The sequence below is a fragment of the Hemiscyllium ocellatum genome, chromosome 8, assembly GCF_020745735.1.
Source record: "Hemiscyllium ocellatum isolate sHemOce1 chromosome 8, sHemOce1.pat.X.cur, whole genome shotgun sequence".
NCBI classification, from domain to species: domain Eukaryota; kingdom Metazoa; phylum Chordata; class Chondrichthyes; order Orectolobiformes; family Hemiscylliidae; genus Hemiscyllium; species Hemiscyllium ocellatum.
The window spans coordinates 46,728,146-46,755,288 of record NC_083408.1 but is presented as its reverse complement, the minus strand read 5'-3'; the positions used below and the strand labels follow the sequence as shown (position 1 = coordinate 46,755,288).

At 39.4% G+C, this 27,143-nt stretch overlaps 1 protein-coding gene across 14 annotated transcripts in view; it reads left to right on the top strand.

The window, feature by feature from the left end:
• Positions 1 to 27,143, top strand: part of ryr3 (ryanodine receptor 3) — a 366,212-nt gene that overhangs the window by 193,957 nt on the left and 145,112 nt on the right. For all 14 annotated transcript variants that reach the window (XM_060828910.1, XM_060828909.1, XM_060828911.1 and 11 more), the window contains 8 exons: positions 944 to 1,144; positions 8,145 to 8,247; positions 11,738 to 11,875; positions 14,340 to 14,613; positions 16,980 to 17,094; positions 19,911 to 20,043; positions 20,824 to 20,927; positions 23,416 to 23,551. In XM_060828910.1, coding sequence (XP_060684893.1) covers positions 944 to 1,144; positions 8,145 to 8,247; positions 11,738 to 11,875; positions 14,340 to 14,613; positions 16,980 to 17,094; positions 19,911 to 20,043; positions 20,824 to 20,927; positions 23,416 to 23,551 — 1,204 coding nt within the window. The remainder of the gene's footprint in view (positions 1 to 943; positions 1,145 to 8,144; positions 8,248 to 11,737; positions 11,876 to 14,339; positions 14,614 to 16,979; positions 17,095 to 19,910; positions 20,044 to 20,823; positions 20,928 to 23,415; positions 23,552 to 27,143) is intronic.

The following is a 27,143-nucleotide window of genomic DNA, read 5'->3' as shown; positions in this document are numbered from 1 at the left end:
AATTCAGAATTGTTCAGCAAATGCCGTCTAATTGAGGAATTGCACCAAAGCCCTCGGTTTTGTTTTGGGTTTTGCAGTCACTGGTTAGTTCAGTCTAGATTCTGTCTGTTTTAAATAGCCAGAGAAACATGTTGTTTGATTTGATCAACCAATTTTTGGAATGTATGGCCTGAGTCCTGGTCTCTGTGTGAATGTACGTCACTTGTATCAGGCATGTTTGTTACAAATTCAACAGATAAATGGGTTGTTTGTCTAGCTATCCTACAGATTCACTTGGGATAAAGGCAATTATCTATCACCTCTGTTCAGATTCTTGACTAAAACCTTTGGTTCACAGTCCTGTCCCTGTCATCAATTGTCTATCATCACAGGACTTGGCAAGTGGACTTCAGAAAGTCTGTGACTTTATGAATGTGGGGCCCTTGTGACACTATCATTGTCCACATGACCTTGTTGGTTTGGTGGTCAGGTTTTGGTGACATTTTGAGCCCAATGAGGCAGGCCATCTTGCTGCTACTTGTTCGCCTCCTTGCAGTCAATGAGACACAGTCTCCCTTCAATGTTGAACCATTGTGAAATACATAGGCCACACTTTGTCTGGGGTTCCCTCTAACTATGACACTATAGGTTGTCCTTGCAGAAGCAAAGGGCTCCAGCGGCATTGCTCGATACATCATCTCCTGAGGGAATGTCCTTCATGTGGATGACCTTAATATACCATTTAACATCAACACATTCTTTCTGCTCCTGGGACAAACTGTGTTTAGTTTTGCAAAACTTAAAAGTAAATATGGAACAAATTTTTGGTTTTGTTTAACATTAAGCAGATATTTGAGGTGTGTGTGTGTGCGCGCGTGTATGTGTGTGTATTTCTTTAAAAATGTATTTGTTGTTTCCACCAATTGGTCTTTTAGACAAATAGGTCATGTGTTTTGTTTTTCAGATGTGTGAACTACTGCACTACTTCTGTGACTGTGAACTGCGACATCGAGTTGAAGCCATTGTTTCTTTCGCAGACAAATTTGTTGCAAGGCTACAAAGGAACCAGAAGTTTCGATATGATGAACTAATGTTGGCCTTCAACATGTCTGCAGCTTTGACTGCCAAGAAGACAAAAGAGTTCCGTTCACCTCCCCAAGAACAGGTGACGTGAAAGGATAAGTGTTGGCATAGTGGTAGTGTCAGTGATCTAGATTGACGTGCTGGGTGCTTGGTTTCCAACTCTATTGTGGCAGGAATTTAAATAATTAAATTCATGAAAAGTCTGGAATTGAGAAAGCTAATCTCAGTAACAGTGACTATGAATTGACTTAACAACTCATTAGGTTCCCTTTAACAAATAAAATCCAATTTTCTTATCTAATCTGGCCAACACGTGACTCCAGACACACAGCAATGTCATGATTCTTAACTGGCCCCGAAATAAGTAAATCACATGGTGCCAGCACAGTTCAGATTGAGCACTGAATGCTGGCATTGCCAGTGGTGCCCACATCCCAAGAAAGAATAATAAAAATGATTGGATCAATGGCACTTACTCCATGGCATTCCTATTATAGTAGTGTTATAAGGTAAATGTTGTTTCCTCTCGAGAATCCAGAACCAGTCAACAGGCAAGTTCTAGTAACCTGGAGGTTTTGAATTCAATCTTTTAGAATGTGTGTACTTCCACAGCAATGCAAAGTAATTTTGAGTATGCATCAAAACAAAAACGACAGTTTAAGTATTGTCCTCTGAAACACTGAGCACTTACTGCCCTTTAAGAGATCTCCTCACTCTGCTTTCAATGTATATAACATTGCAGATTTTCCCAGTGGACAGTATCCATTTGCAATATATTAAAATCTGAAAGAGCACTGGGAACAAGTTCAAAAAGCACATTCCAATGTAAGTTGTCGAAATACTGGGCTGCACTTGTAGTTAGTATTTTAGCTGGTCCCATTAAGTTTCTGGTCCATGGTGATTGGGTAGCTCTGATGTTTCTTTTGTTCGTGGGATGTGGGTGTCACTGACAAAGCCAACATTTGTTGCTCCTCACTACTTCCTATGAGAAGATTGCTACAATCTCAGCTGATGCTAATACTGAACAAGTCAGATCCCAGTGTGAAATCTGGCTTGATAGGACATAAATGTATTTTTTTGTAGTTGGTGATCATGGTGGCCAGTTAATGAAATGTATTCTTTAACAAAAAGAACTTAGGTTTATTCCACAAAACTATGAATACAGATATATAGCTATGACAGTTTTGAAAGATCTTAATATAATTAGCAAAGCAACGTTTCAACTGTTTCCTAGAAATCTCAGTATAAAGTCTCAAATCCAAGAGAGTATTCCTCATATTTCAATGCTTACTCCTTACTTAACTGACTAAGTCCAGTTTTCCCTCTGGGAAGATAGAGGCAATTTTGAAATTTTTTTTCCAATTCTGCCGGCCTGAACTTCCTTTCAGTTCTCAGGCTGTTCTAAACCTGTTGTTAGTTCTGACAACTTGAAAACTGGATAATCTTGAGAAACTTCACAAACTAAAATATTTCTGTTAAAGTGACTTCTTCTGAATGATACCTTTGCTGTTCTGATAGGAGGGAGTTTTTCTTCTGAACTAATTCCTGATTGTACTGAACTAAATTTTTGACTAAATTAATAGCGCGAGAATACTTTTTCTTTTCTGTATGTCATAAGCTCCGCCCATACATAACTTTTTCAATTAACCCACAGGTATCCTGCTAGGCACTTGACTAAATTGCAAGTTTATCAGAGATTAAATGTTCAGGTGTACAAATGTTCAGGTTAACTGTACAAACAACATTTAAAAAAAATACTACTTTCACAGAACTGAAACTAAAATCTCTCTGCTGCTATTTTAAAAATCCTAATCTTAAAATGAAAATATACACATATGTTATCACCTTTGTGAATAATTGCACTCTGTTGGGTTTCGGTGCACCCACAGTATTAGAGAGGGAGTTCCAGGATTTAAACCCAATAACACTGATGACACATTGATAGTTCTAAGTGACAATTATCCAAAGAATCCATAAAAACCCTACAGTGTGGAAACTGGCCATTTGGCCCAACAAGTCCACACCGACCCTCTGAAGAGTAACCCACTCAGACTCATTCCCCTACCCTATTACTCTACATTTACCCCTAACAAATGCACCTAACCCTGAATACTATGGGCAATTTTGCATTGCCAGTTCACCTATCCTGCACATCTTTGGATTGTAAGAGGAAACCAGAGGACTCGGAGAAAATCCATGCAGATACAGGGAAAATGTGCAAACGTGTGGTTTAGAGAGAAATGTGCAGATGACAGTGTTGGATTCGGTCACTGGTCAGGGAAGAGGTTAAATGATTGTGAGTGAGGCAGTTAAGGAGATCCAGTGGGCAGAAACCTCAGCTTTTCCAATTATGCAACAGATTTGAGTTTTTTTTTAACTTGTTTGTATGAGATTGAGAGCTCCAAGTGGATGAGCTAACTGACCATGGTACAAGAAGCCATTCAAGCGGGCAAGCAAAAAAAAGGAATGCAGTGGTAGTCGGGGGCAGTATGGTAAGGGAAATAGACAGTTTTCTCTGCAGCAAGGAGTGATCGAGCAGTCAGCTGTGTTGTCGGCCTGGTTATCTGCTTAGAGTGGGAGAGGAATCTACATTGGGAGGGGATGAATCTAGTTGACATTGTCAATGAAGCTAGCAACAGCATATACAGATTAAGGGAAGATATTCTTTATAGTGAGTATGAGGAACTAGAAATCAAATTAAGAAGCAGAATTTCAAAGGTAACAATAACAATTGTTGGATTATTTACTGAGCAACATCCTATTTCCCCTATGGCAAATTACATTAGAGAAGTGAATATGTGCTAAAAGTTTAGCAGTGATGCCACTGGGCTAGTAATCCCAGCTGAGGCTAATGCTGTGGGACATGGGTTCAAATCCCACTTGTGGTAAAAGTAGAATTTGAATTCGATGAATAAGTCTGGATATAAAGCCAAGTCTTGGTAAGGGTAACTGCAAGGTTAAGAATTGATCAACAGAGATGTGATAGCGGGCATTTAAGGAAATATTTCAGAATCTACAGAGTAGATGTACACTAACAAGAAAAGAATTCTAAGGAGAGGATCCACAACCTAGTCAAGTCATTTGCCATCTCCTTAGTTTTCCTTATTAATTCCCCAGACTCACTTCCTATAGGGTCAATGCTCATTATAAAAATAAAATTAACAAGTTGCAACATATATAATTATGCAAGGATGGGTGGCATGCCAGAATATTAGACAGAGCATTTAAAAAAAAAGCTAAGAATAAATGAGATTCATGGGGTGGGAAATTCACATGAGAGAAAGCTATCTAGAAATATGAAAACAGATAGAAAAGGTTTCTATAGATACATACAAAGGAATGAGTTATAATGAGCATTGACCCTATAGGAAGTGAGTCTGGGGAATTAATATGGAAAACTAAGGAGATGGCAAATGACTTGAGTAGGTATTTTGAAAGGTATTCATTATAAGGACTAAAAATAGTATCTCAGAAATAGCTGTAAATCAGAAATTGGAATGTAGAGAGGAACTCAATAAAATTATAATCACCAGAAAAGTAAATGGTAAATGATTGGAGTTGTAGCATGACAAGTGCGCAGATGCTATTGGAGTTCATTGTAAAGTTTTTTAAAAAGTGGATAGTGAGTTTGTTTTTAATATTGATTTTAATTTTCCAAAATTTCCTTGACTTAGGGAAAGTTCTGTTAGGTTGGAAATATTGAAAACAGCCCTTCTAATGCAACAAAAAGATGGAACAGCGAGCAGGAATTTACAGGCAGGTTAACTTGACATCTACCAAAGGGAGGATGATATTCCTAAAGACATTATAGCAGGACACTTAGAAAAATTCAAAGTAGTTTTGAATTATGTTGCCAATTTCAAATTTCCCCAAATTATACTTCATTTGGCAGATCTTTTCCCACTCGCTTAATTTATCTACATCCTTTTGTAGCCTCCATATATCTTCCTTTTAGGGAAATTTGAAATTGGCAGTTTTGGCAGGAATAGTATGAAAATACATGTTATCTAAATACAGAGCAATTGCAGATCATGAACCAAAGAAGGTTAGTGTGCAGGTACAGCAAGTCATTATTCAAAGTAGAAAGGTATGCTTCAGTTATAAAGAATGTTGGTGGGACCACATCTGCAGTACTGTGTACAGCATCGATATCTTTATTTAAGGAAGAATGTGAATGCTTTGGAAGCAGTTCAGTGAAGGGTGTCGAGTCAAATACCTGGAAAAGGTGGAATTGTCTTCTGAGGAAATGTTGGGAAGGTTAGGCATGTGTCCACTAGAGTTTAGCAGAGTTAAGAGGTGACTTTATTGAAACATTCAAGATTCTGGGGAGTCTTGACAAGGTGGATGTGGGGAGGATGTTCCCCCTTTTGGAAAATCCAGATTAAGCGGCCTCTATTTAAAAATAAGGGCTCATCCAGCCTTTGCCCCTCACACAACTTCATCCCCAAAAGCACTCATGCCATCTCATCCCATATATCCAAACCCATCACATTTTCCATGTCAATCCATGCCCCTGTGCCCAAGCCACGTAATTTGCTGTGCTTTCCATGCTAATCGGTGATTTTCTGCTCACCCTTCAGGGTCTTAATGCTCCCTGTGCTAACTTACTGCTGATCCATGCCAATCCATGTACTGTGCATACAATCCTGTACCCTACTATGCCATTAAACCCCCAGCAAATGTCTTGGGCAGGCCGCAAGACATGCTCAGAGATTAAATAAAATTTTAAGTGTCTAATGCAGACTGCTGTGTTAGAAATAAAACCTCTTATTAAAAAAAACGCATTTGCATACCCTTAGGTGCATACTGCCTGATAAAAAACAAACATTGAATTCATTGTCCTCCTTCAAAGATTGTACAACCACAGAAGTTAAGTTAAACTAGAAAAAGTGAAATTGTAGACTCCTTTCAGTTATGCATAACTAATCCAGTGAAGGTAATCCTCAGATTTATGTCAACAGACAGAATGAATTAGCAAGCAGTGATTTTGTTTTTAACAGTCCACACTTTTTAAATTTTCAAATATTATATGGCAGGTGTTTTTAATGTCAGTTCCTTTTAACAGGCTTTTTTTACACATTTGACAGTTGTACATTTCTTCTTCACAGACCTGTCTAACATTCCAATGAATCTCTCAGTTCTAACACATTCATGGCACTTTTAGCAATCCCAAGCATCACCTGACCTTTCTCAAGGGCAATTTACCGCTCTCAAAAGTCATCAAGTCTCCTCCAAAGGTCACCACATTCAAAGGGGTACCTTATCTCTCCAAAATTGCACTCTACCTATCCAAATGAATTCATAAAGTCAAGATGTATGGGATGCAGAGTGATTTGGCTATCCGGATTCAGAATTGGTTGGCTGACAGAAGGCAGAGAGTGGTTGTAGATGGAACGTATTCTGCTTAGAGGCCAGTGTTGAGTGGTCCCACAGAGCTCTGTTTTTGGGCCTTTGTTCTTTATAGTTTTTATAAATGACTTGAATGAGGAGGTTGAGGGTGGGTTAGTAAATTTGCAGATGACACAAAGGTTGGAGGTGCTGTCAATAGTATAGAGGGCAATTGCAGGTTGCAGCACGACATAGACAAGATGCAGAGCTGGGCTGAGAAATGACAGATAGAGTTCAACCTATAAAAATGCGAAGTGATGTATTTTGGAAGGTTGAACTCGAATGCTGAATATAGGATTAAAGACAGGATTCTTGGCAGTGTGGAGGAACAGGGGGATTGGGGTTTGCAAGTACATAGATCCCTCAAAGTTGCCACTCAAGTGGATAGGGTTGTTAAGAAAGCAAATGGTGTTTTGGCTTTCTTTAATGGGGGATCGAATTTAAGAGCTGCAAGGTTTTGCTACAGCTGTATAAGTCACTGGTGAAACCACACTTAGAATATTGTGTCCAGTTCTGGTCGCCCTACTATAGGAAAGATGCAGAGGCTTTGGAGAGGGTGCAAAGAAGGTTTACCAGGATGCTGCCTGGACTGGAGGGCTTGCCTTATGATGAAAGGTTGAATAAGCTTGGACTTTTCTGTCTGGAGAGAAGGAGGAAGAGAGGAGACCTGATCGAGGTAAACAAGATAATGAGAAGAATAGATAGAGTCAATAGCAGGGCAGGATTGACTGGTCCAAAGGGTCATAGTTTTAAGATATTAGGAGAAAAGTATAGCGGAGACATCAGAGGTAGGTTCTTTACGGAGCCAGTTGTGAATGCATGGAATGCGTTGCCAGCTGTAGTGGTGGAAGCAGAGTCATTAGGGACATTTAAGCAACTGCTGGACATGCAATGGATAGCAGTGAGTTGAGGGGTGCGTCGGTTAAGTTATTATATTTTACATTAGGATTAAATCTCGGCACAACATTGTGGGCCAAAGGGCCTGTTCTGTGCTGTACCTTTCTATGTTCTATGTTCTATAAAGTTCAAAGCAAATCCCAGCAAGTGTAATCTACACTGTTCATGTTTTATATTCCTTGGTAACCAAAATCTCTCTCACACGTGGAGGCAGCTATTGATTTATGTAGGCAACTGCCTCTGTAAGATGTATAAGCCTGAAAAGTGACCTGCTCTCCATCCCATCTTCATGAATTTGATAGATGCTGTATTTAGATTTTGGATTTCTGATTTCAGCCATGACCACCATTTTTGATTAGTGGGGAGAGTTGTCTGGAAAATCCAGGCCCAAGTGTTCATCCATATTTTTCAACAAAATTGAAAATCTCAAATCAATGAAAGATGAAGAGGATAATAGTTTTCCACTTTCGTAAGGCCAATATAGTCTAAATAAATTGTATTTGCGTGGAATGTGAAAAAAAGACGACCAATTTATGAAAACAATTGTGTTCTGAAACAAATTATGCAATGGTAGGTAAGGAGTTGCACTTTAATAGCTTGTACTTACTCTCTTACTTGCCTTTATACTGCCAACAGAAGTAGCATTTTTGCTGCACTGCAATACCCTTGCACAATGATAGATATAACAGATCATATTAGTACCATTTATTGTATCCGGACTCTCAGGAAACTTGCCATGTGGACATTTATTCTGCATCCTCTTTCCTTTAATATTGAATTGGAATATTTTCTTACAGATTAACATGTTGCTGAACTTCAGGAACGATGATGATTCCACTTGCCCTGATGATATGCGTGAAGAGCTATGTGACTTCCATGATGACCTTCAAACACATTGCGGTGAGTCATGAAATACTGAGGACCCAGGGTATGCCATTTCAATTGCTTGCAGTTGAGCCACATAGTGGTAGTTATTTATAGAGAGAGGTGGTATTACTTTGCCTCCTTGCCAAATTTGTGCTGGGAGAATGTCCAACAAATGACAAAGAAAATAACTACAAAAAAAAAGTAGCAGCGAAATAAAGTGTAGGATATGGCCTTATATTTCATTGAGGGTACTAGTTTTTACATTTACTATCAAAGGCAGTGACACCATGTCTAATGTTTTCATCGCGTTACACATTACTATGTGATCCATCTTGATATGACTACTCGATTAATTTGTCAATAAAAACACCTTGTTGAAGGAGGTAATACTGCCAACAGAAATAGTATGTTTGCTGCAAAGCAACATTCTTGCACAGTGTTAGAAACAACAGACTATGTTAGTATCATCTATTATATTCCTGGCTCTCAGGAAACTTGTCATGTGGAAATATATTCTGTGTCCTCTTCAGGGACTGCCTCGTTGCTAAAAGGAAATTTTTCAGCATTTCTCTTGGAAACATAGTTTCTGTCAGTTTTCTTATATCTATGGACAAAAACCTGGCTGATGTAACAGATGTGTCTTCTGACCTTCTGGAATCAGCCTGATAGAAGTAGTGGCACAGCAAGGGAGAACTCTTTCAGTTCTTTAAATTGTCCAAAGGTCCCTAAAGCAGATGGTACTGTAGATGGATCCCATTTAAAATCCTGAGATGTGATAGTTGGAATCTGGAAAGCCATAATCAATATTGATGGATTCATAACTGCCTTCAGAGGTATAATTGCTTTTCCATGTGGTACTACCTCTTTAACTTAACTGAGGATGACAATATATTCACAGTATTTTGTTAGTTGTAAACAGTGATAAATGCCATCAGAAAATCTAGAAAGTCTTTGCAAAGAAATTGAAACTCAAAAGGCAAAATGAAGTATAAAATTCTCCAGTACTGCTGCATGAAGTCATAAAAAAAAGTTTAAACCTCAAATATGCAAAAACAGAGAATTTTCAAATGGATGTATGTTTGCATTCAAACGATGAGTGGTCTCTGAATCATCTCTGAGTGATGGAATGGGTAGTTAGAACATTTTGGTTACATGAGACGAGAGAAACAAGGTCAGTCTTCGTAAAAGTGTGTTCCAGCTAAATCTATCCTGACAGTGCAGATAGAAGTTGTACGGCCCATGAGGTTGACACTGACCCTCCGAAGAGCATCCCATCCATTGCCCCCTACCCTATCCAATAACCCTGCATTGCACTCATTGCAAACTTGAGCACCTCACATTCTCTGAACTCGGAGGTGCTCATACCTCATGTTCTCTGAACTCAGGAGTCTAATCGTTGTGGCTCCTCTGAACTTGATAGTTCCAGCGTTCCATTCTGAGGAGTGAGGGCTGTTTGTTCTTTGAAAGCAGTAACGTTAATGCTGTGAGCTTCCAAGCTTGCATGACAGTGACTGGACCAAAGTACACTATGCACAACAAATTGTCGACTTCGGACAGGATCAGCTTACACATTCTATGCAGACTGTTGGTTGTTACTTGTCGTATAAAGAGACCAATCAGAAATTCAACACAAAATCAGAAGTTGCTGGAAAAGCTCAGTAGGTCTGGCAGCATCTGTGAAGAGAAATCAAATCCGGTGACCCTTCCTCAGAAATCCAATCCTACCCACAGGTCCTGCAAATAAACACTGTCTTTGCGGTCTAAGAGCTCAAAGTTAATTCACTCACTTGAAACGCAGCCAGCATAAATTGCCACTTAGTATTCCATTCAAACAACAAGTCTCTAAGACCAAGTTTCTTCACGATGTCAATGCTACTTCTTCAGTACAGATGGGTCTCCTTACAGCTCTCATACTATGTGAAATGATACGTGTTAGAAATGATCATTTATGGTTGATTCCTCGCTTTCTCTTTCACTACCTGTACTGCAACATTTCCTGTTGCTTTCTGTTCAGTCTGACCTCTGAGTTCATTTTCAGGACATGTTTAGGATGACTGTTAGCATGTTTACCAATATGCTGGAGAGGGAGCATAATCCTATCCAAATCTAGTTTATCTATGGTGTGCTAAACATTAACAGCCCATTAACAGGTTGTAGTGATTTTAAAACAGGAACATTATAGGTGCGTGAAATGGAATCAGCAAGTTATTTATACCCTACTTGGGGATGTAATCAACCATTACTAAGCCAAACATTTTTCACGTCTGTTATGGAAGGACACTTGTAGGTTACTGAGGAATAGTAGTCTTGTTTGAGTGTACAGTTAGCTAATTTACTCACAATTTGGTGAAGTAACCAACGTTTTGATTATTTTGTACTTTATTTATAATCTTGTGGTCATACAGGAAAATCACCAAACGAAAAGGCAAAATTATTCAGAAAGTGAAGACTGCCTACTGCTCCATTTTTATAGCTACCGGTGAAAAACTGTCAATTCCATGACTGGCTGGTTTACAGTCAATCATGCCTCTGTACCAGTTGATTCAAGGCTTTGCTGTAAACAAGAGATGGTGAAAGTCACAACAGCAGAATAACTAGTATCTGAAGGCCAGACTGAGGGGTCAATCACGGAGGAGCCATTCTCCCATATGCACACTTTGACACAATGTCCAATAAAAATGTCATATATCCAGACCTCTCTTATCAAGCAACCCCTTTGACCTAATTAATGCTTTTAAAAGTAAATTTTCCCCAAACTTTCTACTTAACAATATCTTAGCCAATTTAAGTCATTGCCAACCAAGCAGTAGCTTTTACTGTAGTAATACAAGTGGTTGTGATCATTTGCAAGTTTTTATTCTTACATTTGTCCTGATGATTGCAAGGTAAAATGGGTGGCACGGTGGCTCAGCGGTGAGCGCTGCAGCTTCACAGCACCAGGGACCCGGGTTCGATTCCTGCCTTGGGTGACTGTCTGTGTAGAGTTTGCACATTCTGCATGGGTTTCCTCCGGGTGTTCCAGTTTCCTCCCACAATCCAAAGATGTGCAGGTCAGGTGGATTGGTCATGCTAAATTACCCATAGTGTTAGGTGCATTAGTCAGAGGGAAATGGGTTACTCTTCGGAGGGTCGGTGTGGACTTGTTGGGCTGAAGGGCCTGTTTCCACACTAGGGAATCTTAACAAAAAAGCTTTAGCAACATATCATTTTTTCAAGTGATATTCAAGTTCAGTTCAGATGAATGAATTTTTGTTGTGACTCAGCAAATCTCTTCAAACATTTGTTTGAATTCATTCAGAAAAGTAAACAGGGACCCCTTTTATGGAATATGTGGTGGGTGGAAATGGGATAAATGAAGAATATTTTGAATTTGAAATAGTCACGTGTTCTTCAAGCTTTTTTTGACTCCTCGCTGTCTTTTGAATTTTGTAACTAAATTGATGACTGCTTTGTTTTTTTATATATACCTGTAAGGGATTATGAGCTGATAACGCAGTGTTCTGACAGTGTGTTCTGATTTTAGGTATACCATATGAAGAAATAGAGGAAGAAGAAAAAGATGAATCTCTGATGGGCAAATTACTTTATCTGGTGCACAAAATCAAAGGAAAGCCAAAGAAAGTTGAAGAGACTCCAAGTGAGGAGGAAGAAAAAGCCCCCAGTAAGTGCCAACATTGTTGAGTGAAATAATAACATGAATTTTAGGGACAATCCATTTCAAAACCTTGACTTCAGGACAGTAGCAGCCAAGCTAATTGCAATAAGATTTCCTTTAATGGAAGTTATGTATTAGGGTGTATTTACATCACATCAAATAAACTGAGCGTGAAGTGCTCCTTAGTTTTCTTTAGGATTTAAAAAGAAACAATTTGAAATGGCTGACTCAAACCCCATTCTTAGCTCCAGGTTTTCAAATTACACAGAAGCCTGTGGAAGTTTCAGGAACATTGTGTATGTAATGATGCAACAATGCATGCAAAATATGATCTCTCACCTTGGTCAGCAAAGTAAAAAATGTTTTATTCATTACCTCTCAGTTACTTGTTAAATAACTTTAATTTAAAAAACATGTAATTGTCAGAATTCACTCCATTGTGCACTTTTGAATGTAAATTGCAGAACACTGTGGTCATGCTGGCATCCAGTCTCTGCAATTCCTGCTGATTTCACTTCAGCAACTACAGTGTGGTCAATTCTGTGGTAGTTCGTGTCAATTTCAATTTACACACCAATGTTAATATCTATAGCAAGTGATACTGAAGTCGGTGTGTAATGTACCCCTTGAGGCTGGATACATACTGCTGATTCTGCAGGGTGTTGTGTTAATGAGTAATGCAGCTGAATCTATAGTGATTTCATTGGAGACTGGGTAGAAGACGAGGAGCAGCAGAATGTAAGGGATTTATTGAGCAAAGAAACTGAGATTTCTATACTATATCGTGACAGATTGTTATCAAAGAATTACTCCCTTTAAAGAGTGAACTGTTGCCAAACCTAAACAAACTCTTGATTTATAGTTTCATCTTAAGACATTTGAGTAGCTTTTCACGTAAAGCAGTTAGTTATTCTATTTATTTTTAAATGCCAATGCTTGTCCAACAATGTTCCTGGAAGTTTCTGCAAAGATTTCAAGTCGATCTGTCAATTGGTCCATTGGTTATAATGTTTGGTTTTATTCTGCTGTATACATTTTTAAATCTCAGTGATCATCCAACCAATGGTTTTGGGTGACAAGCTTTTCCAGTTTTCTTCAATTGTTGGTTTGATGCTTGCACAAGGATATGAAAAAGAAATCTGATCATCAGGTTGGCATTTCAGCTGAACATTATCTACAATTGTCTCTATGTTTTCCATAATCACAATTTATCCATTACTCAGACATTGCCCAAGATTTTGTTCTAGGCCTGGGAGATGTTAGAAAATGTGCATGTGAATAGCATCAATACATCTTGGGCAACAGTCCAAATTCAAAGTCGGGAAGTGAGTGAAACATGAACTTGACCCAACAGTATCTAACTGATAACATTTCTTTATCCACCAGTTCTCCTGCTAACCTATTTGCAGTTCACATTACAGGACATGGAAGTTCAAAAATGTTAGACCTCCACCAGTAGATGGGGGTGTCCATCCCCATTGTACTGGCTTAAGTGACTGCTTTCATTGATAAAGTCTTAAATCTTAGCTGATTCAGTTGTATCAAGTGTCAAGGAAGTATAATATATGGGGTCATTAATAGAGAGCTCCTTAAATAGCTTTCAAAATAAAGTGTGGTATCTTACAATCCTCGTCTAAAAGAACATTTTGATTGTTTGCCTGTTCTTAATCCTGGAGACTTCCTTTAAGAAAATAAGGAGATTGAGTTGAGTAACTAAGTAGTCAGCCTTAAACCATAAAGGCTGTTGAGAAGTTACCAGTTCTGACACCTTTGGATGGTCATGCAATGATGTATAGAGACTGTCAGTTGAAGTGCTGGATACCAGTACATTCACTTGGATTCATTTGATGTATCCACAAAGAGAACTCAGTATATATTTCCATAAACTCAGTTAAACAGTAGTAGCTGGGAAAATACTAGGATCAATTATCAGGGATATCACAGAAAAAAACCCACAAAAATGTAACGTTGTGACCACAAATGAGACAGAGACCAAAGGTGATGTGCTTTGTTTCCATTTCATAGTTGTGCATCTGGTGCAGTTCATATTCAGGATCTATGTATGTAATTGTCTATGCTGACTTCCCAAAACTATTGAAAAGATCTCAACAAGATATTAGCATTAAAGTAAAAGCACACAGAGCTGAAAGTTCACCTTGTGGGTTAAAAGCCTCATTGTCTCTTAGTTTTCAACCATCAAGACTTCAATGGTTTGGAATTCTCTTCCTAATTCCCTCCATTTAGCTATAGGGTCTTTTCAATTTTAAAAGCCTGTTCAAAACACAACCTTTTCTTAAACCACACCTTTGGTTACCCACATGTAAATCTCTTCTTTTTATTTCATACTTGAGGGTGGTTTGTTCCCCTTTTTTGGGTACAGTGCTTTCAGGAATATTACTCGACAGAAGGAGCTATCCAAGTGTAAATGACTCTATTGTCTAATATTATTTTTAATTTGTCTCCCTTTCAGCCAACTTGACACAACTGATCTCACAGACTATAGTGCACTGGTCTCAGGAATCCTACATTCAAGATCCAGAGCTGATTAAAACCATGTTTAGCCTTTTGCGGCGACAGTATGATGCAGTTGGTGAGCTGCTGCAAGCCATGCGGAAAGCATATACCATCAGTGCTGCCTCGGTCCAGGAAACGGTCAGTCTACTGGTTTCCCTGGGATGCATTCGATCCCTCCTCAGCGTGAGAATGGGCAAGGAAGAAGAAATGCTTATGATTCGTGGATTAGGGTATGGATGTGCTTTGGTGGTTTTAATTGGTTTGTATAGACTAAAGATGCATCTTGTTAGAATAATGTAATGATATAAAGTAGTGCTGAAACATTTGCAGCAAACTTCATCGAGAAGCGCCAAATGGATGACCCATCATTGACTCCTCCAGTGGTCCCCAGATACCAGTCTTCAGTCAATTTGATTCACTCCATGTAACATCAAGAAACAGTTTCAGATACTGGTTACTGTAAAAGCTATTGTCCCTGACGACAATCCAGCAATAGTATTGAAGACTTCTGCTCCCGAACTTGCCTCTCCACAAGCCAAGTTGTTCTCGTACAGGTACAACACTGGCATCTACCCGACAATGTGGAAAATGATCTTGATATACCCTGTACACAAAAAGCAGGACAAATCTACCCCAGCTAATTACGGCCCCATCAGTCTACTCCGGATCATCAGTAGAGTGATGGAAGGTGTCATTAATAGTGCTGTCAAGCAGCACCTGCTCAGCAATAATCTGCTCATTTTGGGTTCTGCCAGGGCCACTCAGCTCCTGACGTCATTTCAGCCTTGGTTCAAACATAGACAAAAGAGCTAAATTCCAGAGGTGATGTGAGTGTGACAGCCCTTGACATTCAGGCCAAACTCAACTGAGTGTGAAATTATGGTGTCCGAGCACAACTGAATCAATGGGTATCAGGGCAAACTCTTTGCTGATTGGAGGCATAACTGGCATATAGGATGGTGACTGTGGGTGTTGAATGTCAATCATCTCAGTTCTAGGACACCTCAGCTCTGGGACCTCTCAGCTGGAATTTCTCAGGGTAGTGTCGTAGGCCCAGTCATCTTCAAACTACCTCATCAATGACCTTTCCTCCATCATATAGTCAGAAGTGGGAATGTTTGCTGATGATGGCATAATATTCTGCACCATTCATGACTCCTCAGATATTGAAGCTGTCCATGTTCAAATGCAGTAAGATCTGGACAGTATCCAGGCTTGGCTTACAATTGGCAGATGACAATTGTGCCAAACCAATGGCAGGCAATGACTGTCTCCAGTGATCTAGCCATTGCCCTGGATATCAATGCTGTTACCATCACTGAACTCCCCCGCTATCAACATTATTTGCATTACCATTAACCATAACTTAACTGAACTTGCCACAAAAACACAATGGCTACAAGAGCAGATCAGAGGCTAGGAATACCATGGCTAGTAACTTACCTCCTGACTTGCCAAAATCTAACCAGCATCTCCAAGGCACAAGTCAGGAGTGTGATGGAATACTCCCCACTTGTCTGGATGAGTACAGCACCAACAGCACTCAAGAAGCTTGACACCATCCAGGACAAAGCAGTCAACTTGATTGGCTCCACATCCACAAACATCCATTCCTTCCACCACGAACACTTAGTAGCAGCAGTGTACCATCGAAAAGGTGCGTTGCAGAAATTCCTCAGACAGCATCTTCCAAATCCAGGATCACTTCTATCTAGAAGGACAAGAGCAACAGAAACATGGGAACATCACCTCCTTCAAGTTCCCTCCAAGCCACTGACCATCCTGACTTGGGAAATATATCACTGATCCTTCACTACTGCTAGAATCAAAATCCTGGAATTCTCTCTCTAAGGGTGTTGTAGTCGACCAATAAGATATGGACTGCTTCAAGTTCAAGAAGGCAGCTCACCACCACTCTCAAGGGTTACTACGATGGGTATTAAATGCTGGCCAGTCAGCAACGACCATGTTCCACAAGTGAATAATAAAAAAAATGTTCTGTAAGATTACATTTCTTACAGGTGTCATGAGCTCTGATTTTTCTTGGAGGAAATGTGAAGCTGAAAAGATAGAGATGTAACAAATAAACATGACTATCACGGCAGACAGGCATGTGGCCTGTAATATCACAGAAGATGAATTTCTTTCCAATGTATCAGCAAGGAGATTTTGTCATGCAGTACCCACGATTGACATCGGTTTGTTGAAGTTGGTCAATGCCAATTCGGATAGTGGCACAATTGGTGTAATTGTCGTTTATGGAGGGGTGAAAACTGACCAGACAACTGATCACTATCCTGAACACCATGTTGGAAGTTTGAGGGTGAATAAGGATAAAACCTAACTTAACTATAATGCTGTTTGATCAAAAACCTGTCGACGTTGACAGCAATGGCTCAGGTGTCAATGACTCTAATTTGAGATACAAGAATTCTCAGTGCCAGTAAAAGCTGGCAGCCATCAGAAAAAGGGGGAATGTGAGAATTGTTCACCTTAAAAATAAAAACAGATTTAGCATAGAGAATTCCTGCTTCAGGTAAATCATGGTTCAAGTAATCGTGTATTAATTTCAGTCTTGTTATTACATATTCTTCAGGGATATCATGAACAACAAAGTATTCTATCAACATCCAAATTTAATGAGAGTGCTAGGCATGCATGAGACAGTCATGGACGTCATGGTGAATGTACTTGGAGGAAATAAATCACAGGTAATTTGCATTGAGCAGATAAAAGTCTTTATAGAATTGTAATGCTCTTGAAGTAATTGGATGTGGAACTTTAGTATTTATTCACAATTTGTTTTGAATGTCTTAGTGATGCAGTACAAATAGTGGAAATCTAAATATTAACCACTTGACTATTTCATTTGATGAATAAGCGTTTGAGAAAAATAACTGCTGCTAGCATTGGGACTAACAGTCTGATTGTTAACTCTGCAGGTAAATGAATTCTAAGTGGGTTAATCCGCCTTTTTAGCAGATTTAAATTTGAATTTAAATGTAGGATGTATGATCGAGAGGTATATGGATAACAGGAAAGTCATTAAGGTTGTTAATAGTGAGGAAAATATCCATAAAATGCAGGAGGGTATCAATGAACTGGTCAAGTAAACCGAACAGTCGCAAATGAAATCCATCCTAGACAAATGTGAAGTAATGCAACAGGGAAGAGCTAACAAGGAAAGGGACTACAGTGTGAATGGTAGGACCATAAATGTACTGAAGATCAGAATGACTTTGGTGCACATGTCCATAGATCCCTGAAGAGAGCAGGGACAATAGATAGGATGGTTAAGGCGGCCTAGGGAATACTTGCCTCTCTTAGCCAAGAAATAGAACATAAAGAAAGAGATTATGCTGGAACTGTATAAAATGCTGATTAAGCCACAACTGGAATACTGTGTGCAGTTCTGGTCACCCATATTACAGGAAGGGTGTGATTGCACTACAGCAGGTGCAAAGGAGATTTATCAGATTGCTGCCTGTTTGGAGGTTCTGAGCTGTGGGGAAAGATTCAACAGGCTTGGGTTGTTTTCCTTGGATCAGTGCAAGTTGAGAAGGACCTGCTATAGGTGTATAAGATCATGAGAGGCATAGATAAAGTGGACAGGAAGGCTCTTTTCCCATTGCAACAGGGCTGAATAACCTCTCAGCATCTATTGCTGTGGAACCTCTCAGAAACTTATGTTTCAATAAAATAATGTCCCCATTCTTAAACTCTGAATGGACACCTGACCTGCTGAACCATGCCTCATAGAAAAATCCCTTCATCCCAGAAATTAGATCCAATACTACTTGCATTGTGGTAATATTATGGGCCAATATGCTGATTAATACTTTCATTTTACCTGTTAAGGGAGATACCCAGAAATCTGTTTTTGCTCAGCACTGGATCACAGAAGGAAATAAAGCCCATTTAAGGAGCTGGACAAAGCTGACCTGAACATTTACATCCTTCGAGTGTCTCTACCACTTCTGAATGCTTAGAATCTATGATTCAATGATTCTAAAGCAAACTCAAAAAATTGCTCCTGGCTTTAACTATTCGTTTGTTTCAAGTTGCTAAATTTGTGAAAGAGCAGATTTCAACCTTGGTACGATATGAATCGGTGGGTCATGTGAATAGGTGTGAGAGGTGAAGTTTGTGGGTCAACTGTCTCAGAAACCTGGGACAAAGTCCCAAAGAACTAAAGTAGGCCTTCCACCCAACTAAATGCTTTTCTTGTGCATTACCATGGAGTCTACTCCCTGGGTCACTGGGGCTGCTCAATCCTATTCCCACTTCTCTGAATAAGGATTGAATCATAGAATCCCTACAGTGCAGAAACAGGCTGTTTAGTCCATTGAGTCTCTGACCCTCTGGAGATCAGCCCAACCACAGATCCACTACACTCCCTCTACCCCATCCCCATAACCCCCATTTCCCTTGGCTAATCCACCTTACCTGCACATTCTTGGAGACTATGGGGTAATTTAGCATGGTCCATCCACCTAACCTGCACATTTTCCAACATCAAGAGGAAACCTGTGCACCCAGAGAAGCCCATGTAAATATGGGGAAAATGTGTATCCTCTGCACAGACAGTCACCCAAGGCTGGAATTGAACTTGGGTCCCTGCCACTTGGATCCAACAGGTCACTCTAACCTGGGGTAAGTCAGCTTTGTCAGGAAATGCCATGCTCCTGAAAATCCACAGATAATACAACTCCTCTAATCATGTGAAAAACTGTCCCCCTCTCCTCCACCCCCAAACTTCCTTATCTCAACCCTATATAGCAACCAAATCATCTGGGCTTGTCTTCCAGCAAGGTGTGGAGGAGGCCACATGACTCCTTTCACCAATCTATTTTAGATCAAGTTGAACACAGTGCCAAAATATAACACATTTATAAACTTCCTATCTGTAATATTTTCTCTTTCCAAATATACTGCCAGACTGCATGTATATTTTCAACATTTTCTTTTATTCACCCTTGCTGAATCCTGTCCACCGTGATTGTGTGTGAAAGTTGAACTTGTTTATAAAATGAAGGACAACATTAACACAGCATAACATTAAGATTGACACATAAAGTGAAGTGCATAACTTCTTCCTCTTAAATGTTTTAAGGAAATCAGACCATCTCTGGAGCTTGTTTGAATTCCAAAATCTTAGACGAGTGTTTCAGTTGAGCTAGTCACCTGTTGGAGGGAAGATAAGTTGGTTTAGGTAGATCATCATTGAGAGATTCTTCCTCCATTTTTGTGCAACTCTTGGCTTAACTGCCATTCTCTCTCACAAGGTGAATGTTTAAAAGAGGTTTGCCTTAATCAAAAATGTATTATTAATGATAATGTATCCTGGGTTATTTGGCATTTATTCCTTCTAATTTATGTTTGACAATATGCTGAGATTTTAAAAATGAATTTTACGCTCAGCCGTAAGTAAAGAATTTCACTGTGTAGTATTTAAACTTGGTGTTTACTTCATTGCATTGTGTTCAGCAATGGTTTTAAAAAATCTTTCTTTTTGTCTTTGTTTTAGGAGATTGCTTTCCCTGAAATGGTAGCTAGCTGCTGTCGATTCCTCTGCTACTTCTGTCGTATCAGCCGTCAGAACCAGAAGGCCATGTTTGACCATCTCAGTTACTTGCTGGAAAATAGCAGTGTTGGACTGGGTACCTACTTTAATTTTAACCGATGAGGTCATTCCATGTGAATAGATAGGTGTCACAACACTGATCTTGTGCTCAGAGGTCAGGACGAGACAAGATCTCTGGTTTCTGCGGTCCACGTTTGCCAAGGACTGAGGTCTTTTCTTTTTCACCTGTTCAAATAGTTGGCAGGCTGGCAGAGAATGTTTTTTAGATCCCAGATTAGAACAAAAAAAAATGTTTTCGGGGTAACTAGATTTTGCAAAGGTTCTTGATTGAACATCCAGCTCTGCCACCTGGTTCGAAAAGATGCAGCATTTTCTTGATGTTTTCTCCCCTTATTTCTTTCGCTGATGTTTTGCATGTAATGCAGATTGTATTTTTCCAGAATACAAGAAATGGGAGTGTGTCATATGCATTCCGAATCTCCTTCATGAACATTTGATATGAGCACTTACTTATGTGAATAAATTTAGTTATGTCATGACAACATTATTAGTAGAAAGTGAAAAATAATTGACCAGCTGACAAGGTGAATGGTAGATGGACTGATTGCTTAGTGAATTTAATACTGGAATTCTCGAGCCATGCTTCATCGGCTGTACAGTCATACTCCATTGGCAAATTTGGGAGAGGCTGCCCTCTGTTGTATGAATGGTCAAAATGCAAACACATTTCCCTGTGTCAGCTACAGTATCCTGTCTTATATATTTACACCATGCATATTGGCTGCTGAGGGCTGATTTATTTGATGTAAGTGGTAGAGTTTACATCAGGTTAAACCGACTTCTTTTCTGCACGTAGCGTCACCCAGCATGCGAGGTTCTACCCCTCTGGATGTAGCAGCTGCCTCTGTCATGGATAACAATGAGCTTGCTCTGGACTTGCAGGAGCCTGACTTGGATAAGGTAATGCACTTAATATGAGGGTTTTTTCTTCCTCTGATTTTGTTTGGAGACAGTGTGAAAGCATCCTGCCTGAAGTGTACTGTACCCACCCCACAATATTGACAATTTAACTACTGTTGAGTTTCATTAAAATTTAAGCAAAGACTGAGTGTATATGATGCACCATTGACAATTCAGCAAAAGAAAGAGTAGTATTGGTCCATTGTCGCCAATTTGGTCCATCCATTGGTGATGAGTAAGCCTGCTCAAATCAACAAGAATTATTTACAGTTTCTTACCCACTGAACCAGTTTAGTTGCTTTGAATTTGGATTTTTTTTTTCTCTGTTGAGTCAATTTCTTCCCCCAGCTCCCTGTATTGTTCACTCATCTGATCAATCTACGCTCCGTTACCAATGCCAGAATCCATTCTGTAGTTCAGTGTCTTAGATGCCAGCCCTTTCTTAAACTCCACTGCAATCTGTGTTGGAGAGCAGTTAAGTGGACAAACTTATGTCAGTCAGTAGATGGAGCACAAGGCAAGTGAAGTATGGATATGAAGAATAATGAGTCATAAAGTTATACAACACAGAAACAGTCCCTTCAGTCAACTCATCCATGCCAACTAGATATCCGAAACTAATCTAGTTCCATTTGGCCCATGTCCCTCTAAACTGTTCCTATTCATGTCCCCGTCTATATGGCTTTTAAATTTTGTAATCTTGTGGCAGCTCACTCTATAAACATCTCACCCTCTGTGTGAAAAGGCTGCCCCTTAGCACCCTTTTAAGTTTTTCTCCTCTCACCTTAACCTATGCCCTCTATTTTTGGATTCCCTCTACCCTGAGGAAAAGATCTTGGCTATTCACCCTATCCATGCCGCTCATGATATTATAAACCTCTTTAAGGTTCCCCCACAGCCTCTGAAGGCCAAGGGAAAATACTCAGCTCAAACCCTCTAATCCCAGCAATACCCTGATAAATCTTTACTGAACTATTTCAAGTTTGACACCATCTTTCCTAAAGCAGAGAGTCCAGAATTGAATACAGTATTCCAAAAGTAGCCTAACCAATGTCCTGTACAGCTGCAACTCCTATACTCAATGCACTGACCAATAATGGCAAACGTAGCAGGGTGCTGGTGGAGGAAGAATAATTTTGATCTTAAGATTTCTCTTTGGTTCTGGATGTGTGAAGCAGCTAACTATTTTCAGCGGGCTGGATGTGAGTTGGTGGGGTGGTGACAGGATGAACTTTTTGTACTGAGATGGTAAATTATCCAAGAAAGATCAAGTGAATGAATTCACAGTCAGCCACTGTGATAACCCTGTGTTTTTGTTTTACAAAGGGACTATACTTCAAGAGTAGTTTATTGGCTGCGAACACTTCAGGGCATCCAGAAATAGTGACACAGGCTTTTTAAATGGATGTCTTTCTATCCTTTTTGCCTTCACAAACCCTTGGCAGATTGTTGATGAGATATGATGGGTGCAAGTGTTGAAGTTAACTTAAGATGAAAGTGCTGCTGCTTCTGTCATACACTAATAACATCCTGTAGTAATCCCAAATTCAGTAAAATCATGTTTCTTTCTCACAAGGTAAAATATTACAACCAATCTTGACAGGACTAGCTTGAATTTAACTTGCACTTTCATCTAAACAGTTCTAAAATCAATAGTGTGAGCGAGCAGTTAGCCCTGAAATGTATTAGATTTGATTGTTGAATAATCTATATGTAACGGCCTCTAAAATCAGAAATTTGATGTTTATTTTGCTGCAGCCTCCTCATAAAGCAGTATACATGAAAACATCTATAGAAGAAGTTCAGGAGCAGTACTGCTTAAGGACAAATAAATAAGAAGTTTCCCCTGCATTACCTGAATTTGAGTCACAATGCTACAATAGTGTTATATTGGCTTTCACCTTATGAAAGTGCAGCTCATATTGAGAATGGAGTTTTGGAACAAATATTTATTTGCAGGATCGGAAAATATAGGAACTACTAAGATGTTTGTGAATAGATTTTAATTGTGCAGAATTATCACTTGTTTTCTGTCGTTTTCTCTACGTTTTGTACAGTGTTAATGTGATTTGTGATTAAATTAGCAGGAATGTGCAACTGTTTATCTTTAATTTAGTATGAAATATTTTAATTTGTTCACTGATTAAATTTCACTCAGATCATTGGATCTATTCCCAATAGATTAACTTTAGCTAGTACAGTACTTACATCGGTTCAAGTTCAAATGTAGATAACAGAACAGCATAAGTATGTAGATTTACAAGTTGTGACAGTTGATGCTCATCAGGTCTTTGATGAAGTGATAATGTGAAACATCAGTAATTTTATTGTTTTAGACTGATTATTGACTTATGAAGGTCTGCATTGTGACAATACAAGGTGAAAGAAACATGGGGATTTTAAAACCTCATGACTGAAAGATTTAATTAAAATTGTTATGTATTTAAATAAGAGACAAGTGACAAAAACTAATATTTACATTTGACAGGTTGTGACCTACCTGGCGGGTTGTGGCTTACAAAGTTGCCCCATGCTAGTGGCCAAGGGTTATCCTGATATTGGTTGGAATCCTATTGAAGGGGAACGTTACCTGCTTTTCTTACGATTTGCAGTGTTTGTCAATGGTAGGTTTGATGCCTTGATTTCTTATTGTAGTTGTATGGTAAGCTTCAAAATAAAATCTGGATTAATCATGGTAAAGTAAAAGTCTTGGAAATTATCTGTCTTGAAAAGGTATGGATTTGATTTTGGAGAAATTTTTTTGTTAATTTTTCTCATAAAAAAAAGTTTCCTTCCATTCAGTTTCCCTTGCTCTTCATTGTTCTGGCACCTTCTCCCAATCCTCTTTCTCTGAAATTGAACAGAATTGTTTCCCATTACTGTGGCTCCTAGTCACCAGTCTCCCTGGGCCACGCTGCTCCAGAAAACAATTTACTGTTGATTAATGATGGTGGTGTGTTGGAGTTCACACAGAGTCTGGGGGTTGCTATGGTAGCATGCAAGTTATAACATGGAACCCTGGGTGGCGATGGTAGAGGCTCAAACATTCTTTCCATCAGAAATCTCTTTCTGTTACCAACTGTTACTCTCTGTTACTCACATTGGTGTGGGTTAGAAAGATTTGGAGGTTGACTCTTGACCTGATTAGCTGTGATATAACATGTTTTGCAGTGGGGCCCTACCTCTAAAATTGCACGTAACAGTACGAGACTTCCATTATAAATAGAGAAGGAGAGGTAATGGCACTTATGGGATGCACAAAACGATTGGTTGCTGATGATATTAGATTTGGATATCAATAACTTTAAATTAGTGTTGCCAGCAACAACAGCACTGAGAATTCCACTGTGGCAAAACTCTCTCCATTGTCAGTTCAATTTTTCTTGTTTTTCTCTCTGCCTCTTTCCATGCTCCCTTACTGTTGGTTTAACTCTAACGTCTTTGCATTTCCACTCTCCCCACTCCAAACTTTTTTCACATTTTTGTCTGTTCCTTCTGTTTGGCTGAAAGAGATTGCTATCTATAGTAAAAAGGGGGGAAAAAACTCACCTGATGAACTACAGCTGAACTACAGTTGAGAATTAAATATGTCACAGAAATACGTACAATGATTAGGGGGAAGGAGCAGATGTAGTTTCACTCAAAACCCATTCATTTGCGCAGAATCAAAATCAAGCCCAATTTTAGAGATACTGTAGCCCTGCTCTCTTGTCCCCACTATTCATCCTATTACTTTGCAAACCATCCTGGAATAGCTTGTTTCCCCCTTCACCAAAATAAAATTATCACTTCAAATAGTTTACATAACTTTAATGTGAACTCAGAACGATTTCATTCTGAAATAGCACTGCTTGGGGGAGGGAGCAGTTATTTTGTAACACATTGGCAATCATAATGGAAAAACATATGAAGGGCTACTATTCTCAGAGTAAACAAGTAGAACTCTTGGGAGTTCTACCAACCACAGAGACCAGATCTTGAAGGTGACTTCTTCTTCTGCTTGAATTCTCTACCCAAAAGAAGGTCCAAATCACAGCACCCCAACCTCCCGAGAGGTATGCCTGGAATCCATCCCAGCTAGAATGGGGTTTGAAACCTGTGCTATTGCCACAATCTGATCCACCAGCCAACTGGCTCACAATCCCTCTGTCCCTAAGCAGTCTGAGTTGCTGTGACACCACGCACTTTTACATGCATGTTAGAGCCTGGAGCCACAGATATTTATGGGCGCCAACATTTTATATCACATGGTTGACCGGGAAGCTCTTCTGCATTTCACAGTCTCCATTGATACTTGTTGGAGATTAATACCCAATCCTTTTTTTGCTAGATTAAGAACTTGTTTGGCCATTGAGTTCTGTTCTTGGACTTGAACTAAGAGCTTCTGGTTCAGAGGTGGGGATGTGCCACATGATTTCTTGAAAGAAACTATAGCTCCCGGAATGAAAGTTATGGTTGATTAGTGCGGCCTGACACAAGAGTCATTTAAGATCCCATTTAGCATTGGAGAGAGACAGCACATTTCTAGAGGCAAGATATAATGGGTGCCATTTTGGCCTGGGCATGAGTGAGCAGGCAGTGAATGCCCACTGGAAGTTGGCAAAAAGGACAGATCATAATACCAATCAAAATAAACTGCTGATTTGCCATTAGCTCTACCATTTTGGTGTTTCAGTTAATGCCATTTCCAAATCATGCATAACCCCGCAGCATTGCTCTTTAAAGGGACTGTCTACTTACAAATTAATTGCTGTTGATTTCCTCTGGAAGTTGCTGCAATTCTATAAGATTCTGGAGCTTTCAGTTGTTGCATTAATCTGCAGGAACCAGTTTGGCAGGAGTTTGAGAACTTTTTGATGACTTTGCACTTCTGCACGAACATTATCCAATTCTGAAATAAAAATAGAAAATGCGGGAGAAATTCAGCAAGTTTGGCAGCATCTGAGGAGAGAGACACACCGAGTTAATGTTTCAATTCTTGCTGAAACTGAAAGTGGAAAATGGTAGTTTTTAATCTATTGACAAAAGGGTGAGAGGAGGGCGTTAACAAGTGAAATGGTGAGGGTGCTCAGAGCAAAGAAAAGGATGTGCTAATGGTAGTAAAGGAGCAAGGGAAGAGGGGACACAACATTAACGACCCTTTTTATTAAGCTGAATCTCCTGTAATGAACTCAGCCATGCATGATACCCAGTAACCACCATCATAATTCTATTCTAGAGTCATACAGCTTGAAACAGACCCTTTGGTCTAACCAGTCCATGCCGAACATAATCCCAAACTAAACTAGTCCCACCTATTTGCTGCTACCACGTATCCTTCCAAACTTTTCCTGTTCATTTACTTATCCAAATGTCTTTTAAACGTTATGATTATATCCACATGCACTAAATTCCCTCAGGAAGTTCAGTCCATATGTGAACCACCCTCTGCATAAAAATTTGCCCCTCATGTCTTTTTTAAATCTCTCTCCTCTCACCTTAAAATGTGTCCCCTAGTCTTGAAATCCCCATCCTCGGGAAAAGACAACTACCATTCACTCTATCCATCCCCCTTATTATTTTATAAACTTCTATCAGGTTGCCTCTCAACCTCCTACGCTCAGTGAAAAAGGTCCCAGCCTATTCAGCCTTTCTTTATAACTCAAAATTTCCATACCCAGCAACATCCTGGTAAATCTCTTCTGAACCCTCTACACTGTCCCTTTCCTCTATCAATGCACCTACTTGACCACAATGCATCAATAAAAGCCATCACAACCAGAGACAGCAGGAGCTGCACAGGCAGATCCAGACGCCCTAATGGAGGAGATGGTGCTGACCATTTCTGCTTCTTTCCATCTGTGAAGAGTTATTAAAGTCCTGAAGTTTAGAGTATCACAGTTGTTTTGCTATTCTTCCATCTCTTCCAAATTCGAATCCGTTGTAGCCTGACTTGCAGTTATTGTAATCACAAGCCTGTTCAATTTAAGAAGTAGTGCCATTAACTAACACAACGTAACTGTAACTGGTAATCTGTTTGAGACAGCTGATTTGAGAGATACATACTCTTTCCAGGTCTGTTTTTCTTAAGTAATGCATCCAAGCCGATAATAGCCATTGAAAGATCTTTTAAGTCTTTTTTTGATATTGTGTTCTGGATACAACTTTTCATCTCAATCCAGGCCCTAGTACTTCTGCAAGTTAATGTCCATTGAAGTATAAGCTGAGATATTCAGA